At 59.7% G+C, this 18,598-nt stretch overlaps 1 protein-coding gene across 5 annotated transcripts in view; it reads left to right on the top strand.

The window, feature by feature from the left end:
• The first annotated feature begins 2,641 nt into the window (after positions 1 to 2,641).
• CNPY1 (canopy FGF signaling regulator 1) overlaps positions 2,642 to 18,598 on the top strand; it is a 45,736-nt gene continuing 29,779 nt past the window's right edge. For all 5 annotated transcript variants that reach the window (XM_058723687.1, XM_058723690.1, XM_058723689.1 and 2 more), the window contains exons 1-2: positions 2,642 to 3,066; positions 7,544 to 7,656. In XM_058723687.1, the coding sequence (XP_058579670.1) occupies positions 7,558 to 7,656 (99 nt within the window). In that variant the 5' untranslated portion in view covers positions 2,642 to 3,066; positions 7,544 to 7,557. The remainder of the gene's footprint in view (positions 3,067 to 7,543; positions 7,657 to 18,598) is intronic.

Here is an 18,598-nt window from a genome sequence, read left to right on the forward strand (position 1 = left end):
TTGTCTCCCAGCCAGCTGGTGGGCCTCCTCCTCCCCTCACCCCTCCCCACCTGCTGCCTCCCTGAATCCCTGCCCGGTACTGACACCAGCCTGGAGTAGGAGGGCGTTTCCGGCAGGGGTGAGTGGGGCTGGTGGGGGGGGGGGGGCTCTGGGCGGGGCATGTCCTCGCGAACAGAACCCCGACTTTGTGCAGCAACAGAAGGGCTCAGTCCTTGCTGGGACAGCGTCTCGCGGCCACGCAGGGGAAGCCAGAGCCTGGTGAAGAACCAGACCCGGAGACAGATGACCTTCGAGGTGCTGAGCTAACCGGTGCTGAAGCCGCTGCCCCGTGGCCGTCCTGGTTGTGGTGGCAATCCTCCCGCCTTATTGACGAGCTGTGCGCCCCCCTAATTCGTCGGCTGCGGCCCTACGCCCCTTGTGCCTCGGAAGGAACCCCTGGAGACAAGGTCTTTAAAGAGGTCTTTAGGGACCGTAACCCGAGTGAGGGTTAGGCTTGTGATTAACAACCAGTGAATTGTAATCGGTAACTCACGGTCCAGTGTGGCTGGTCTTGTAAGAAGAGGGGCTTTAGACACAGACATGGGCCCGCACAGAGGAAGGACCACGAGGGGCCACGGACGGGCCACGGAGAGATACCCGGCCCGGCTGGTAGCTGATCATGGACTCGTGGCCTCTGGAACCGTGAGAGAGGACTGTCTGCCGTGGGAGCCCCGTCCGCGGTCGTTACGGCCACCCTAGGAGACAGGACAGGCGTGAGAAGCAAGCCAGTGACATTCGCCCTAAGTCGAAGTGGCTTCACCCCGTGTCTCGGCCAGAGCTCCTCCACGTGTGCAATCCCAGACCAGCAACTGGCAACACGCGTGGAATGACTGCGGTTGACCCGGGAGGGAGTCAGTTTTCTGACACAGGTGGCTGCCGGTAACCAAACAGGAATGCCGTGTCACCACCACAGAAGAAAGAACGGAGATCCCGCTGGTCACCAGCAGTCCCACTGATTCTGCCTCCTACAGAGCTCTCGCAGTCGTCCACCTCTCAGCGTCTCCTCTGTGCTTACTGTGACTCCAGCCACAGTCATGCCTTGCCGGGACTGGTGCAGTAGCCTGTCAGCTGGCTCACCTGCACCCACCCTGGTCCCCTCTGCCTCTTCTAACGACAGGCTGAATCATTTCCGGAAGACACCAATCACATCAAGCCACACCTTAATGATACCGCAGGGGTTCCACGTGGCTGAGGACAAAGACATACTTCCTCACCTCTGCCCGCAAGGGTCTGCCTGGTCCCTGCCCACCCCGGCAGCCTGATCAGGCACCGTAGTCCTCTGGAGCACTCGGACTCAGGCCTCGGGCCACCGTTTTTTATCGTTCTTCAAATTCACCTTACGCTCTTCCACTGTGGTGCTGTGGTGTAGACACCCCCTCTCCCGAGGACCAGCTCCCTCCACTCTTCCCCGGGCAGGTGTATCCTCACCCCCGCAGGCCTTCCTGCTCCCTCGTCAGGGACGCCCGACGGGGGCCACTGCACCGTGTCACCGCCCCACACCGGAGGCCTGGACGTGACCCGACTATTCCCACAGGCACGAGTGGCTCACTGCCTTCGGCTGGCCTCACGCGTGGTCCCCCTCCCGCGGCGGCTCCCCCTGGGGGCCAGGATGGCTCCCTCACCATCTGGGGTGGGGCCCATGCTTCGATTCCATTCCCGGGAGGCCTCTCCTTGTTCCCAGACCGCAAAAGTGAAAACTGCGAGGCCCCCGGAATTTCTACGGAAGCTCCACCTTGTGCGGGTCCCCCCAACTCGGGGCAGAATGTGGCGGGTGTGTCCTCTTCTCCCGCCCCCTCCCCGCAGTCTCGGGTCACGGCTGCGCTCCTGTCTCCCGGACCCCGTCGTGGGGACCGTGGCCGTGGCCGTGGCAGGGACATGGCTCTTCCCCCTTCTGTATCCTCCCCCGTCCTCCCTCCTTCCCCTCTGCACCCTGACCCAGCGCCTGGAAGAGAGTCAGGACACAAGTGTTTTGTTGAACGATGGCTCCGGGTTAACTGGAAAAGGCAGCTGTGTTGCAAAGGAAGATAATTTTTGAGCCCACGTGATGCATCTTTTAGACACTTAGAGCACCTGACGTGCACAGATAGGAGAGCGGAGAAAATCACGGTACATCTACCTGATGGGGTACGAAGCAAACATTTAAAAAGTCATCACAACGCAGCAAGTGGAGATAATGCTTAAGGCATAATATTGAACGAGAAGCAATGAGAAAAAGAGAACATCTTCTTATGATAATGTGTCCCCATCGCCCAAACACATCCCCCCCAGCTCACCTCCTCCTAGAGGTGGACGCTGGGCCTCCTCGGGACGGGCCCCTCTTGGTCCAAGCCTGGCCTGGCCCTGTGTGTCCTCGGGCCGTCTCTCTGAGGCCCAGACTCAGCACGTCCTGGTTTGTTCAGGCCTCGTCCCAGCTTCAGACGTCCCAGACCCTGCGTCTGTCCTCGCAGGTGCCCTCCCCATGTCTGTCTCTGCGTCTCTCCTCTTATAAAGACACCAGTCACATTGGGTTAAGCCCCATCTTTTCTTATTAAGAAAATTTTTAATGTTTATTCATTTTTGGGAGACAGAGAGAGCCAGCAGAGGAGGGGCAGTAGCAGGGAGGCACCGATTCGGAAGCAGGCTCCAGGCTCCGAGCTGTCAGCACAGAGCCGGATGTGGGTTTCAAACTCATGAACTGGGAGATCATGACCTGAGCTGAGGTCTGACGCTTAACTGACTGAGCCACGCAGGCGCCCCGGATTAAGGCCCCATCGTAACGTGATCGTCCGCAGAGACCCTATCTCGAGTTCCGTCACATTCACAGATCCCGGGTGTCAGCTGTGGACCGGCCCTCTTGGAGCCACGATCGCACCGGACGGTGAGGAGCAGGGGAGGAGGACCCAGGAAGGAGGTGCGTGGCCGGGCCCCAGGTCGCTGTTTCTACGTGGGTTTGGCCGGGCTGGTGTCTCCTCCGCTCCCGAGTGGGACTGTCCAACACTCCACCACCTTCTGGAGGTCTTGGGCCCACAGCGCTGCGGACAGACTCAGGTATCAGCCACTCTGCTCGTAGGAAAACGAGTGTTGCTTCGTCGGCGGGGTGGGGGTGGTGCTCCTTTCTCCCCGACGTGTCCTCCCCCCCGTGGGGAGCAGCGGGCAGGGCTTCGTCTCCCCCTAAAGGCGTCGGGCTCCACTAAGCGGACCCGGGCGCCCCGGGCGGTCTTTGAGTGGCCGTCGTGTGGTCACAGGTGCTTGTCAAAGAGGCAGGCCACACCCCCAGCAGCGACCAAGAGCCTGTGGCCGGGGCCTGCGGCTCGGCCCCTTCCAAGGTGGGTCTGGGGTTCCCCGGCACGTGCGGCTGAGGGACGGGCTGCCTGGCCCGGCCTCCCTCACTCGCCCTGCCTGCTCGAGGCGTCTGCACGTTGTGTCCGCACGTCCCCGGCTCCTTCTAACATCAGTGCTGCTCACGGACCCCCAGTCAGGTGTGGGTTCCTTCCAGGGCCTGGTCTGTGACCTCTCCCTCTCTGCTCCTTCCTGGTACCTTGAGCTTGTCCTTGAAGACAGCAGGTGCCCGAACACCGGTTGACCCATGAGTCTCCAGGGCACGTGCAGAGCAGGGCCGGGCGGAGAGCGGCCGCGATTCCTGATTCGCGGCCCTTGCCTGGTCCCCTGCGTAAACGCCCGCATCCAGGCGGCTCTCTGGCTACCTGTGCTACGTGGCTCACTAACTGCTGGGCTGGGAAGGTGTGAGGCGATTCCAGAAGGCTCCGGCACCTGAGCTCCTCCGGGATAGGCTGAATCTGCCGTGACATCCACCACCACCTCCTTGCCATTGCCAAATCTCACTCCGACAGAGAGAGAGAGAGAGAGAGAGAGAGAGAGAGAGAGAGAGAGAGAAAGGACGGGAGAAGGGAGGAGGCAGACAGACGGAAGAGGCTGGCGGGCCCAGCGGGGAGGAGGGCTCGCCCTCTGGCAGGCAACGTGACCCGCCAACCCCCCCATGAGGCTCACTCCTGCCGCCTGCTCTAATAAACCCAAAACTCCAGTGACTTAAGTGAAGATTTCAGATTAACATTTAAATTAACACCGGACTGGAAATCTGGAGGCCCAGGTCGCTGATGTGACTCTGTTAACTTGTTCTGTGACCTGGGGCAGAAATCTAAAATGATCTTTTCTCATTGAGCCGCCCCTCCATGGGGAGGCCCCCCCTCCCTCCCAGCCTGTCCTAGAAGCTAGAGCCTTCCGTGTCGGGGGGGGGGGGGCGGTCACCTCTGACCCTGAGATGCTCTGCTCAACCAGTGGGTGTGGCCCCTCCCACCGCACCCTCCACCCCGGGGTCAAGGGGGCAGAGATGCAGGAGACACGGACCTCCCTGACACCAGGGGCCCGGCCATCAGCTCAGCCCCTCCAGGGGTCCGTCCTCAGGAGACATCCTTTACATGGCTGTCTCGGTGGCCCCGAATCTTGGGCACTGAGTGGAAGGGAACAGGTGTTAACATATGACCGATGGCCCCGGGGGGGGGCCAGGCACACCCTGTACCTGCCACATCCAGCCTTGTGGGCTCTCGAGAGCCAAAGCCACCTTTGATCAGGCTGGACTCTGAAACCTGGGCCTGTGACACAGAGCAGAGAGACCTCAAGGATCCCAGGTGGGTCACCAGGTCAAGGTGGGATTCTGGGAATCGGGACTCTTCCAGAGGGTGGGCGAAGGGGCTTTGCAGGTGCCTGACACCTTATCCCAGGTTGAGGGAATAAGCATAAATCGGGCTGGCGTGTGACCGTCTTCCCCGATTCCTGCCCAGGAAGCACAAGCTTACGTTTGCCTGGGATTTGGCAAACTCAAACTAGTGACTGAGCACTCTCCCAGGGGATGGGGAATCGCTCTCCGGGTTGGCGGGGGACCAGCCCCTGCGGCCGCTCACCTGTGGTATCTGTGGGCTGCCTGGTCCCCGTGGCCTGGCCCAGCTCATCGGGGCCCCCGTGGTGGGAAAGGGAGGGGACGACCCCAGGGCCAAGGGCAAGCGCCAGCTCTGTCTTCAGGAAGGAAGGTCATGGAACACAACTTCTAGAGCCACCCGGGGCCGTACAGGTTCCGGAAAGGACACGCGTGTTGTCTGAGGCTCTGTGTTCTTTCTCCGGGTGGGGGGAGACCCGCCGGGGGAGGCAGAAAGCGCTGAGCAGACGGCCTAGGCAGGGACCCACACACCTTCCATGCCCCGCTGGTGACAGCCTTGGGGCTGTTTCGTTGGGGGAAAATTATGCCCGGAGACTGAGACGCTCTTTGCTAGTCATCTATTTAACACAGGTTCATGGCGGGCATTATAATTTATAATAATACTCTTTCACAAGCCAGTAGCAAAGCAGGTAATGTCTCCTAATAAGCCGATGACGAAATAACGCACGCCGAACCAACGATAGATGAATTCCACGATCGTTCCGGGGAAAGCGGGAGGAAGGCCGTCAAGTCCAGGTTCAGCCGAGGTGCACTTTGCTACCAGTTGTTTCTGGGGAGTGTGAGTCCTTGCGGCCAAAGCGGGGTGCCAGCCGCCCGTGTAGGTCCCTCGCTGCCGGGGCGTGTAGCTGGGAGGAGGGGGCAGGCTGGGCTGTTCCGGAGGGCGTTTCTCCAGGGGCCACGGCACACCGTGCACCAGTACCCACGAGCAGGAGCCCCTCCACGGCCGGGTCGGGCCTCCCTCCCCCCGAGCCCGCTGCACGGTTTGACCCCACCGCCGACCAAGAGCGGCCTGGCCACGCGGGCACAGGTGTCCAGGACCTCCGGAGAGCTGTTCAGATCGGCCAGGAGCAGACTCGCCAGGCCGGACACGCTTCCCGAGTCCTCTCAGATTCTTTGAAGTTTCCAGAGACCTCGTGATGACGGCCCCTCCCTGTGCTCATGTTGACAAGCCCTCCTCAGCCCATCGGTTTTGAGGACGTCCCCCTGACAGCCTCCCCAGTGTCCGCAACTCCTTTCTTAGATCAAAACAGCCATCAAAACAAGTTATGCAAAACGGGTTCAAGCCACCAACAGTTTGCCCCCAAACGAGCTGGCAAAACACTTTGAAATCCCCGCCATGAGGCGCGTGTGGTCCCAGGGACCCAGGAGGACTGTTGCGCGTGGGACCACAGCTCGGTCCGCGCCAGGAGGGCGGCGAGCGCCCTCAGCGTTGGGTGTGGGTCACCATCGGGACTTTGGCCTTTGTTGTCGTCATCGGGCCGCCTGAGCCCTGGGCCATCCCGGTCCTGTGTGCAATCAGGACGCGGTGCTGGAACCGGGTCGGGTCTACGGTGCCAGAATTCACCTCGTGGGCAGGTAAAGGCAGCGCTGTTCCCACGGGGAGACTCGGAAATACTTGAGTCAGACAGAGGCTGCTTATGCCTCGTCCGAATGGGGGAGCTTTGTCTCCATCACGCCTCCACATCCCTCGGCCACGGCTGGGCGGAGACGGCACGTCCAAACTTGCTTTCTGCTGAGCAAATGAGGCTGGTGTTGGAGGCATCGCTTCATTTACTTGTTACTGGTGAGAATTCTCAGCTGCTGAGGCAGTGCCTGGAAAGAAGGGACCGAACCCGCCGTATAGCCGTAAGAGGTACGGGTCAGAGGCTCCCTGCGATTTCAAATCCAGCAAAAGTGTGTCATTTGGGAGCAGGGCCCAGTTTGGGGCCAACCTTTCCCGTCAGGCGGGGGGTCCCTGAGTGTAATGAATGCGACCCAGGGAGGCTTGGGGAGTCCCTGACAGACTAGGAGCAACTGTGTCTTTATTCCTTAAAAAAGCATATTTTAGGGGCGCCTGAGAGGCTCGATCCGTTGAGCGTCTGACTTCGGCTCGAACTCACAGCTCGTGGGTTCGAGCCCCGCATCGGGCTCTGTGCTGATGGCTCAGAGCCTGGAGCTGCTTCGGATTCTGTCTCTCTCTCTCTGCCCCTCCCCTGCTCCCTCCCTCTCTCTCTCTCTCTCTCAAGAATAACAAACATTAAACATTTTTAAATATGCTTTCTTATTTTTTTATTAAATTTTTTTATGTTTATATATTCTTGAGAGAGAGAGAGAGAGTGCACACGCGCGCACACAAGTGGGGGAGGGGCAGAGAGGGAGGGGGACACAGAATCCGAAGCGGGCTCCAGGCTCCGAGCCATCAGCACAGAGCCCGATGCGGGGCTCCAACCCATGAACTGCGAGATTACGACCTGAACTGAAGTCAGATGCTTAACCGACTGAGCCACCCAGGCGTCCCCCAAAAGGCATATTTTAAATGAATAAGTAAAACATACATGGTTTTAAAAACCACAGAGTACAAAGGGCCATACAAAGAAAATCAGTCTCAGTTGGTTCTGCGTTCCGTCTCAGTCTCAGACAGTTCAAACCTGTCTTTGAAAAGCTGCACACCTGTGCTTGTGGATGGAAAGTCGGGGGATGACAGTCCTTCCCTGTTGACGGGGACGCCCTGGCTGAGGGTCGAGCTAGCGAACGGCTCCGAGTGGCCTTACCCTGCGCCTTCCGGAGATAACAGACGCTTCGTGTCTTGTCTAGCATGCAGGGCCCTGATGGACGAGGTGGAGTATGACGTCACCAAGGCTCGGCAGAAGACGACCAAGGTGGGCTCCTTCCGAATAAATCCTGACGGGACGCAGGAGAGGAGAAAGGTAGCGGAAAAGAAATTATGTGCCAGTGTATAATTGCGGATATGGGCAATTACCAACCATTTATCCAAACAGCAGTTGGTCTTAATCTTGTAACCTTCCTCTTGTTCAGGGTATCAGCTCTAAATTGCTTCTGAGTCCTGGGGGATCCAAAGTAATCTTTAAGCTTGAAATTGAAGTCTCTCTCCCAGCACCTAAATTTTGTGTCTTGCCAAGTCGGAAGACATTTCGGCACTATTGTTCATCAGGATAAAAATAGCGTTTCCATGGTTCTTGGGCGAGGCCAGCGGGGGGCCCAGAGCGGCTGGGGGCGGGGGGGCTGCCTCGAGCCCCCCTAACAGGAGCACCCTCCTCCAGACTCCACCCACCCCCACCCCGAGACCTACAGGTTTCTACCCGGGGGGGGGGGGGGGGGGTGGAATGTGAGACCCGTCTCCCGGACAGACGGGGGCTCCTGTCTGAGGGGAGAAGGATGCTGTTCCCCCACAGAGACCCCCTAGAGAGAGGCCGGCCCCGAACCCACGGGTGTGATGGGTGGGGCCACCAGGAGCCGGGCTCCTGTCTCCTCCCCCGGCCGGCACCGAGGTCCTAACGTTCCCAACACGCCAGCCGACAGTGATGTCATCCTAAGCGAGACACAAGTGGAGAAGCTGTTCCCTGACGTGGCCTAAGTCGCTCAGAGCTGAAGGGAGGCCGCTTTGGGGCTTCTCGCCGCTTGGCCAGTGCACTGCACTCTGTCTTAGAACAAATCATCGAGGTGGGCTGTTTGTTTTTTCCACCTCTTTCTGGGGTTTTGTGCCCATCAAAGAGGGAGGAGGGCGGGGCCGGGTCCAGCCAAGGACTTCACGGGGGGCTGCGCTGTGTGAACACGACAGCCTTCACGGGGGCCGAAGCGTGATGTTCACCTCCGTCAGGAGCCCGCGCGCCTGCTGGGGAAGGGAGCAGGGGGCTCCGGTGTGCCGTGTCTTGAGGCCACAGACAAGGACAGGCCCTGAGGTCTCGCTGTTCACGTCGTGCCAGCGGAAGGACCGTGCTTACCCGCATCACGGGCACATCCGTGCAGCAACTTTGCCGGCGGTGGTCGCCGCGTATCCCCAGGTGCCCCCGGCCCCACGCGGTCACGGCAGCCTGTAGAGGAGCGGCCCTGGGCCCCTGGCACCAGCCGGAGCGGGGTCCCACAGCCAGGCAGGGCCGGGCACAGGCCAACACGGTCAAAAATAACCGGGTGTTAGTATCATACGAGGTTACAGTGCGGGTTACCTGTCGGGCGCCTGCCCAGGACGAAGGAAGACCTCTCTCTTCACAGGGTAACAGGCCAAAGGTTACAGGAGACACCAGAGGGTCGTGGAAGGAGGGAATGAGGCCGGCGCACAGAGCCTGGGGTCCCGTGGTGGACGGAGGGCCGCACGGGGGCTCGCCAGGGCACCCGCGGGCCCTCCCGCCTCCTGGCTCTCACCCAGGCCTGGCTTAGAGGCCCTGGGCCCTCTGGACAGGGGCCCGCGTTTACCTGGAGAAAATGGGCCTCCTCTCCCCTCCTCCTCTCGCCAGAGGATATCTCACTTTGAGTCCGTCGACTTGAAATAACTTTTTCGACGTTTGCCACAAACCGTCGGTCCGCAGAGCGATTTGAAAGCCACCGTCCTGCGCATCCGTAACCTCAGAGTCCCGGCTACGAGGAGCGGGTGCGCCCTGGGTCTCAGACTGGAGCAGGGCTCCCCCGCGGGCATGTGGGCCGGTCTGTGGGGCGGCCAGAAGGCTGCTCTTTAAAGCCCCGCGTTTTGGAACCATGTGGTTTTCAGCTCTGGGGTGCGGGTCGGTGTTCCCACCTCTGGCCAGCTCGCAGCAGAATAACCCCAAAGCCCTCATCGTTTCTGGAGCCCTGCCACCTTCCCCAGGAAGCTACCGGGGCCTGCGAAAACTCTCCCCTGCGGTGATCCAAAACCCCGTGGCGTTGTTTTCTTGGGCCGGCCGGCTGCTCGCCACACTGGAAATGCAGGGGGGCGTCACGGCAGGAAGTCAGGCCCTTCCAATGCCCGTCTTGGACGGGGGCCAGGCGGCTCTTGCCTGGTGTGGATCCAGAGGCATTTCTCTGCCCTTCTGCCGCGAGCCTGCAGGATGTGCGGGCTCAGCTTGGCGTTGGGCAAAGAACAAAAGCAGTGCCTGGCAGGACGCTGAAGGAGGAGGTTTGGACCAGCCGCCCTGGCGGGGCGAGGCCTCAGACGCCCGGGGCCTTTCCTGGGTCTCAGGGACGCGGCTGGCCCGAGGGACGAGACCACTCACCTTCCTGCGTCTTTCTGCTTTTTCCTTCCCCTTTGCATTCCGTTTCTCCGAGGATAAAAGGAAACACGAATCTGCGAGCTGAGGGAGCCGACACCCCAAGGTCCTTGGGAAGCCTCCCCTTCCTCAGAGGGAGGGTGGGGGCGCCCCCCGAGAGAGCCCATGTTCGGAGGGGGACGGGGTGAAGCGACCCGAGGTGGCCTTGCACAGTGTGGTTGAGAGACGCAGGGCTCCTCACTGTGAATCGGGGCCCGCCGCGGGGCGGGCGTGGGGGGGTGGCGTGGACGGGGGGCCTGCTCGGGACCAGTTCTCAGTTGGTGAGAAGACCCGAGGGGGTTCCTGGTACACGTTCTGCCCCCAGAGGACGGCCGGGGAGAAAGCTGCCCTGTGCAGGGCTGCAGATGGCCCCTGCCCCCACGTGCCCGCCGGCCCCCCCTCCGCCCGCCGGCCCCACCTCGTCTGGTGGCCACGCCATCTCCCTGGCCCTCTCCGGCTCTGACCCGGCTTTGCTTTGAGTCCTGGTTTCAGTCTTTCGTCCCCCGACTCTGTGCGCACGGGAGCAAAAGGGGCTGCCGACCCCCGGGGTCACCGGCTGGCTAACACCACCGGCTCCCAGACACGACCACCCACGTGGCCACCGGCAAGATGCCGGGCGGTGGGGACGCTGGGAGAGCTGTCCCTCGGAGGACTGGGCGAGACTCAGGTGGGGTTGGGGGCAGGGTTAGGGTACTGGAGGGGGGGGGCTGTAGCTGGTGAGACACCCCCGTTTCTCCGGGGCTCCAGCCGACTTCCAGTGAGACCTGCTCTCTGCCCGGCAGTTGTTTCCAGCTGAGCAAGAAAGGAATCGACTCCCGGGGGGCAGCCCCCGGAACCGGGTTTTAAGTACTCCTTGGTACCTTCAGAGTACTTGTGAAGTATGCTCAGCGCGAAGGTCCCAGGCGCAATCAGGCCCCAGCTACTCCCGGAGAGCACAGCTTATCAGCCGCCCCTCCTTCCACAGCTCTGCCCCCTCCCCTCCCCTGCCTCGGGAGCCTCCCGGATGAAAACCCGACCGCCCGGGGGCTGAAAGGCCCCCTCCGGGGACATGAAGGGTTTCTGAGAGCGCCTCCTCTGTGTCCTGCTCACAGATGTGAGTGTGGACGAGTGGGGGGTCCTGGAGGGACACGAGAGCCGCCAACGGCTCCCTACCCCAGCACGGGTGGGCAGAGGCCCCCGTTTGTCGGAGTTGTGACCGGCCCGGCCTCCCAACACTTGCCGCCCGGACTCGACCCGAGCCTGCTGGGCTGAGCGGGCTGCCAGAGATTGACATGTGGGGCTGGGGTTTGAAGACGTGAGTCTCCTGGGCTTTGATGACATCATCCTCGAGGTCGCTCGGAGGCCCCCAGTGTTACCGATTTTAGGGACGGCCTGTAAAAGCAGACGGTGCAGCGGGGGCGCCTGGGTGGCTCGGTCGGTCGAGCGTCCGACTTCGGCTCAGGTCACGATCTCGCGGTCTGTGGGTTCGAGCCCCGCGTCGGGCTCTGTGCCGACGGCTCGGAGCCTGCAGCCTGCTTCGGGTTCTGGGTCTCCCTCTCCCTCTGCCCCCTTCTCGCTCACTCTTTCTCTCAAAAATGGACAAATAAGCTTAAAAAAACACTCTCAAAAACAGACGGAGTGAGTCCCGGTGCTGGACCAACCCCAGAGATTTGGTGGCTTTGCTGGAAACAGTCTCCTTTCTCGTTTTCTGAATGGACAAGTTCGGTTCTCGCACAGCGGCGTTTTGCCTCGGGCTGTCTAATGAGCCGGACGTGCTTGTCTTCCTGTCGCCGGCTGCGTCTCTGCAGCGGAGCGGGAGGGAGGCTGGGGGAGGCACGCTCTGGGGGCCCAGGGCCCCGCCGAGGGAGCCTCCTGCTGGCTGCACTCGAGGGGACCGTGGCCGCCTGATACTTCCCCGGGCTTGTGACAGAGCCGTGTCCGTGCACGCCGGCCTCTAGGTCACCTCGTGGTTTTGTGACGGTCGTAGTGACCCACGGTGAGCTGGACAGCACGACACCGTCCGGAGGTGGCTGTTCTACGATCGCTTCGTAACCATGTGTTCATCCTCTCCTGAAAAGCCAACCGCGGGCCTCCTGGAAGGGGCCGTGAATGAACTTGTGCTCTCGTGACGGGGACCCGGAGTCTGGGAGCTGGGAGCGGGGGAGTGAGGGCTTACGCTTGCTTCTACGGATCGAAACCCCGAACTCGGTGCGCGGGACCCAGGACCCACTTCTCTGTGCAGTAGGTGAAGGCGGGAGCACGAAGGTCCCCTTTGCCGTGACTGAGACCGTGAAACTTGGAAAGTTCGAAGAGAGTAGATCTCATCGATCAAAGGTGACGATGATTTAGACCAGGACGTAAATCCTCTTTCGTTACATTCTTTTAACAGCTCTGCAAAGTAAATAAGGCCACTTTAATTAGCTCCCTTTCCTTTTTTTTTTTTCCCCCCAAGTAATCTCTAAGCCCCATGTGGGGCTCGAACTCACAACCATGAGATAGAGTTGCACGCTCTACCGACTGAGCCTGCCAGGCACCCTTAATTAGCCTCATTTTAGAAATACAGAAGATGAGGGGCTCCCGGGAAGCTCAGTGGGTGAAGCGTCCGACTTGGGCTCAGGTCACGATCTCCCGGTCTGTGAGTTCGAGCCCCGCGTCGGGCTCTGTGCTGACAGCTCAGAGCCTGGAGCTGCTTCCGATTCTGTGTCTCCCTCTCTCTCTGCCCCTCCCCCTGTTCATGCTCTGTCTCTCTCTCTTTCTCAAAAATAAATAAACATTAAAACTTAAAAAAAAAATACGGAAGACGAGGCTCAGAAAGCTTTAGTGACTCACTGTTTTGGCAAATCGGGATTAATTTAATTTAATTGCTGATAAGTCCGTTTAGACAGAGCCGCATCATTTGCTATCGATAGAGCTACCCCATGCTGTTACATACTGTATAACACCAGGTTCCTGCGGCATTTTGAAGTTGTGCAGTGCACAACCTGTACAACTGTATGGGGGCCCTGTTTGCTAACAAGGTGAGAGGCGTGGCCTTTGTAATAGGCCAGCTAGGAAGCAGAGGGGAAATTCAGTCCCTCCATACTTTTCGGACTGTAGTCTGTCACAAATAGGTGTAGTGGGGTGAAACCAGCATGTAAAAATATACATAAAATATCAGAGTGCATCTTATGGCAAAGGAAACTGTTATCTCATGACACCGTGTAATGAGCTGAAATGCAAAAAGTGGGTCATGTCCAAAAAGCTAAAAGCCACCATAGCAGATGGCTGTTCTCAGCATGGGACAGTAGCCTAAAGGTATTTCATTTGGGAAGATTATTAATACCCAAACAGAGAGCTGTAATAATTCCTGCCTCCCTCTACAGAAGCAGCCAGAACTTCTCTGAGACCAGATATCAGGGCAGAAATGGCTGGCAGTTTGGAGGTCTGTACCTTCTCGAGGCCGGGGACCCAGGGCCCCACGGGGGTACGGATGTCTTCCTGGCCCCAGCGGCCCCAGTGGCCCGAGTCTGGCCCGCTGCTACTGCCGTCTCAGGAGCTGTGCTCTGACGCTGTGGCCTCCCAAGGTCAGGACACCAGATGCAAGTTCAGCCCTGCTGACCGTGGTGGAGACGAGACAGAGTGCTTACCCGGAAGGAGTTAGACCCTTGCCACTGCGAACACCGCATGTGACAGCAACAAGACACGAATTTGGTCTTTGCCTTCCCTTCCTGCCACAGAGCTTCTGAAACCCTTGTGATATCCTGAGTGATAGGGACGAGAGTGTATGCTGATGAGGTGACCCTTGGGGTCGAACCTTCAACCCCACCCGGACCTCTGGGGAGGGCGGGGGCTGGAGACAGAGCTCAATCTCCAACAGCCAATGATTTAATCGATCATACACCTACGTAATGAATCGTCCATCGTGGCGTTCGGAGCAGAGAAGGGGAAAGATTTTTTTTTTCTTTTTTTATTTTAACGTTTTTTATTTATTTTTGAGACAGAGAGAGAGACAGAGCATGAACAGGGAAGGGTCAGCGAGAGGGAGACACAGAATCTGAAACAGGCTCCGGGCTCTGAGCTGTCAGCACAGAGCCCGACGCGGGGCTCGAACTCACGGACCGCGAGATCATGACCTGAGCCGAAGTCGGCCGCCCAACCAACTGAGCCACCCAGGCGCCCCAAGAAGGGGAAAGTTTTGTATTACGTTCCTTTTTTAACCCGTGGGAAACTTGTCCAGAAGCCCCACCCCCATCCCCGGAACACTTATCTCCTGGGTCGTGGTCAGGAGAGCCCCAAACACCCGCTGGTGATCTCCCTCGCTGGAGACCCGAACTCGGGGTCTGCTGGGGGTGCCTGCTTGAGCACAGGCGGCAACAGGAGTGGGGGCTGTCGGCGGGAGGGGGCAGGGGGGTTCCTGAGGGCCGGGGACTGAGGAGACAGGCAGAAGCCAGAGCCCCCCTTTGGCGAGGCACGGGTGGGGGCCAGCCCTGCGCTCTGCCTTGCATTCCCGGGTCAGCAAGAGAGGGAAACGGTGTGGGGTTGGAGTGCCAGGCTGGCAACCATGCCTAGGAAGCAGGAATTGGGGGGAGGGGTCACCCTAAGTTAGTCTGCGGACATTGTCAGCCCACAGACAACATTTTAATAAGTATGTTACTGGGGCGTCTGGGTGGCTCAGTCGGTGAAGCGTCCAACTTCAGCTCAGGTCATGATCTCATAGTCTGTGGGTTCGAGCCCCACGTCGGGCTCTGTGCTGACAGCTCGGAGCCTGGAGCCTGCTTTGGATCCTGTGTCTCCTTCTCTCTCTGCCCCTCCCCTGCTCATGCTCTGTCTCTCTCTGTCTCAGAAATAAATAAAAACATTTAAAAAAATAAGTAGGTTACTTTGATAACAATCACGAATAAAATTATGTTCCCAGGAAGCTGTAAATCAGCAACAGTAAAAAAAAAAAAAAAAAGAGTCAGAAAGATGTTTTCCAGTTTTTAACTGCAAAAAAGAGGTTATTAGCCAGGGTATAGGATGACCCTGCGTGTACATGCACTTGTTCTGGGGGCGGGGGGGGGGGCGTCCCAGAATACACATCACAGTGGCAGTCATGGTTATCTTTGGTATTACTGGGTCTTCCTTCTCCGTTTGCTTACCTTTTAAATGTTTTCCATAATGAACACATTATCGCTGTAATTTTTTGCGAAGTGTGGGTTTTTGGTTTTTTTTTTTTTTTTGAGAAATCAAAAGAATTCCATGTCATTTCAAGAACTCCAATGCTAAAAAGTAGCGTTGTTCTCAGGGAGTTGGAAAGCCACACAGGAACATGTGATTTGCCTTTTTACAAAATTCCTGACAAAGAGCTACAGCAAGGCCTTCTCCCGATTTGTTCAGTCTCCGTTCCTGGTGGTCATACTGGTCCTTCGTCACCGTCAGTAACGCAGTCGGCACACGCTTGTCCTTCAGACATTTTGAGAGGACCAGGAGGACGGGGTGGGGCTGGGGTGGCTTTCAGCACGTCTCTGATGTGTCGCTGTCTTGTCTCCATGGCCCTCACGGCCCGAGAACTTCCCCCGGGGGACAGGTTGGTCTGGTCCCTCGTCTGCAAGGAAATGAACAGGTATTTGTGTGTTCGGTACGAAATAACGCTGACTGGTTTACTTACACTCTTCATTCCTCTTCCTCTCGAGGAAGAATAAGAATGAATTCTATGGGGCGCCTGGGTGGCTCAGTCAGTTAAGCATCCGACTTTGGCTCGGGTCATGATCTCACAGTTCGTGAGTTCGAGCCCCCACATCGGGCTCTGTGCCGATGGCTCGGAGCCTGGAGCCCGTTTTGGATTCTGTGTCTCCCTCTCTCTCTGCCCCTCCCCTGCTCACACCATGTCTCTGTCTCTCAAAAATAAACATTAAAAAAACATTTTTTTTAAAAAAAAGAAAGAATGAATTCTAGTCCTCAAGACCATAACACTTGGGGTTCTGTGCACCTTGGAGAAAAATTTTGGGACTTTTATTGTGCATCATCTTTTATTTTACTTCTTTATTTTTTTTTTTAAAGAGAAACGCTACCCCTCAAGATTTCATTTATTTACTGTATTTATTTACTTTTGAGAGACAGAGTATGAGCAGGGGAGGGGCAGAGAGAGAGGGAGACACAGAATCCGAAGCGGGCTTCAGGCTCCGAGCCTGTCAGCGCAGGGCCCGACGCGGGGCTCCGACCCACGAACCGCGAGATCGTGACCTGAGCCGAAGTCAAGAGTCGGACGCTTAACCGACCGAGCCCTCCAGGCGCCCCCAGGAAGGAATTTAATACAGGCTTTTAGATGCGTCCACACAGCACACCCAGACCCCCAGGGAGCTGCCCCCTCTGCTGCCCACAGGAGAAGGGAGAGAGAGAGGCCGCGGCCGGGAGCAGCCGCATTAAATGCGGGACTCTGGTTAGCTGTCACCGAGGGCCCAGCAAGTGACTGTGGCAGCTGTGACCTTGCCCCCAGGACATGTCTGCTGGGTCAGCTCCCACAAAAGGAAGCAGCAGAAGTCCTGGCCCCTGCCCGGTCCTACCACAGACACCCTCGTCCTGCTCCAGACCCGTGCGGGGTGCTGGGAACCGCTTTGGGAAAACCCGAGGGCGCGGACACCCCGACCGGAGGATGACGGCAGAAGAGACTCCCCGTCTTCCCGGCCACGTGGGAGGACATCCAGCGGGCCCCAGAAAGAGCCCCAGCTGCCCAGAGGGCTGTGCTGTGTGGCGCCCCCTGCAGGGTGGTGGGAGGCGGTCTGTCTGGGAGGGAGCCAGTCGGCGCCCAGACTCAGGTGTGCGCTCCGTGCATCCGAGTCCGTTTATGTCCAGTAACATGCTGTCATCTTACTCGGGTGGGCTCCGGGCAGCCTCAGATTCCTTCTTGGGCCCAGTGTATTTCCGTCATTTTGCCCCTGTGTCCCTTCTGCCTCTCCCCAGCCTTGGGACGCCTCCCCAGGGCTCCCACTGTGCCGTCCAGGCGGGCTCCGCTCTGGCAGAGGCACGGACAGAAGGGTGTGGCCTGAGACTCTCGCCCTTGGCCCCGCAGCGCTGGCCTCCCCGGAGGCAGGGGCAGCAGGGTTGGGGGAGCAGGGGACAGTGGAGAGAAGGCTCGCCTTGGTATCCCCACATGCGGGTGTGCCCGGATGTCCGCACACTGTTCACGCGCAACAGCAGGGGCCCTGAGGGTGTGGAATCTGAATTCGGGTGCTTGGGGACGGCCCCTTGTTTGGGGGGGAGGAGCCTCCCCCACCTGGCGCCACACCCCCCACCTCCTCTTCTGCAGTGGCTCAGCCCGGGGGTGGTTCCCTCATCAGCCGGTCCCCCCCCCCCTCCCCCGCCAGCCCCCCAGCCGGCTTAGCTCAGGAGGATCTTCCTGACCCGGAACTGCCCGCCTCCTCCGACATCAGCCTCTCTCGCCCCCATCGTCCGCGGAAGGGTGACCCGCTCCACCTCCCCTCGCCCGCCAGACCCTGCGGCGAAGCCTCCAGGTCCTTTGCCCTGCTTTTGTGGCTCAAAGGGGTGCCCTCCGCTCCGCGCGCGGCCGGGAGGGCATCTGGGCCTGCAGGGCCCAAGGCTGGGGTGCCTCCCCCCGTCCAACCCACGCAGCCCCTCCTCGCCCCTGCCTCTGAATTGTCCGGGACGGTCCGGGGCTGCCTCTGGGTCAGCGCGATGGGCCACCACCCCAGAGTGGAACCGCCCCTGCCACCAAATCTCGTCCGGGGAGGCCGGGGTGAGAATGCAGCCCTGGGGGACAGGAGCAGGCGTCTGCGGGCTCCGTGTGTGCACGTGTGTGTGCGTGTATGCACACAACACAGGCACCTTAGCTGGAGGTCGCCTATCCCAGAGCAGAGAGCGTGAGCCTCGGGAAGGTAGGAGCTGCGGGGGCGGGGGCAGGCCTGGCTGGGACCCCAGGGGGACTGCTTGCGGCCCTGGGGTCGGGGGAGGGCACATCTCTCCTGCAAGACCACGTGCCCCGGCGTGGGGGCGCCACTGCTCTTCCCGGAGGGGCCAGCAGGGGGACCCTTCCCCAGGCCTTCCCCACCCCGCCACTGCCTTCCCGGCCCCAAACAGGTCTTCCTGTGCTGGGCGTGCGCGGGTGGGATTCAGGCGTGATGGCACCCCTCCCCGTCCGGGTTTCCAACCGGCCCAGGAGGCCTGTCGCGGGGACAACCCGATGGGGGGGGGGGTGCTCCTTCTGGGGGCTGTTAGCTGGGTCGCCCGCAGCCTCCGCCCCGTCACTCAGGCATAAACTTAAAACTAAAGTGAACCCGAACACTGAGCTGCCTTGAGAACCTTCCGGGAAGTGACACAGACGTTCTCGGTCCCCCGTCCCGCTCGGACTAATCCGCCCGGGCCGGGAGTGAACACAGAGCAGCTGCGTCACTGAGGCCCTGACTTGCCGCATTCCGGCCGGTCCGCTTGTCCCATCTGCCTGGTGGGGACGGGCCGCGGGCTGAGATTAGAAGTCGGCGCAGCTCTGTCCGGGGTCCGGTGGCCGGGGGGAGGGGGGGGGGACGCGTTGCGGTGGGAAACCCCGCCTCTGCAGTTACTTATCTGCACGTGGCGTTGGAAGATTCCAGTCACCGCGTGCGTGTTAGCTCCGTCTGGTTTATCCTCCGCTCCTCCAGCATCAGTGGAAACCCTCCCCCCCCCCCCCCCCGCGCCGTGACAC

This window comes from Neofelis nebulosa, chromosome 4 (genome assembly GCF_028018385.1).
Source record: "Neofelis nebulosa isolate mNeoNeb1 chromosome 4, mNeoNeb1.pri, whole genome shotgun sequence".
Classification (NCBI taxonomy): Eukaryota; Metazoa; Chordata; class Mammalia; order Carnivora; family Felidae; genus Neofelis; species Neofelis nebulosa.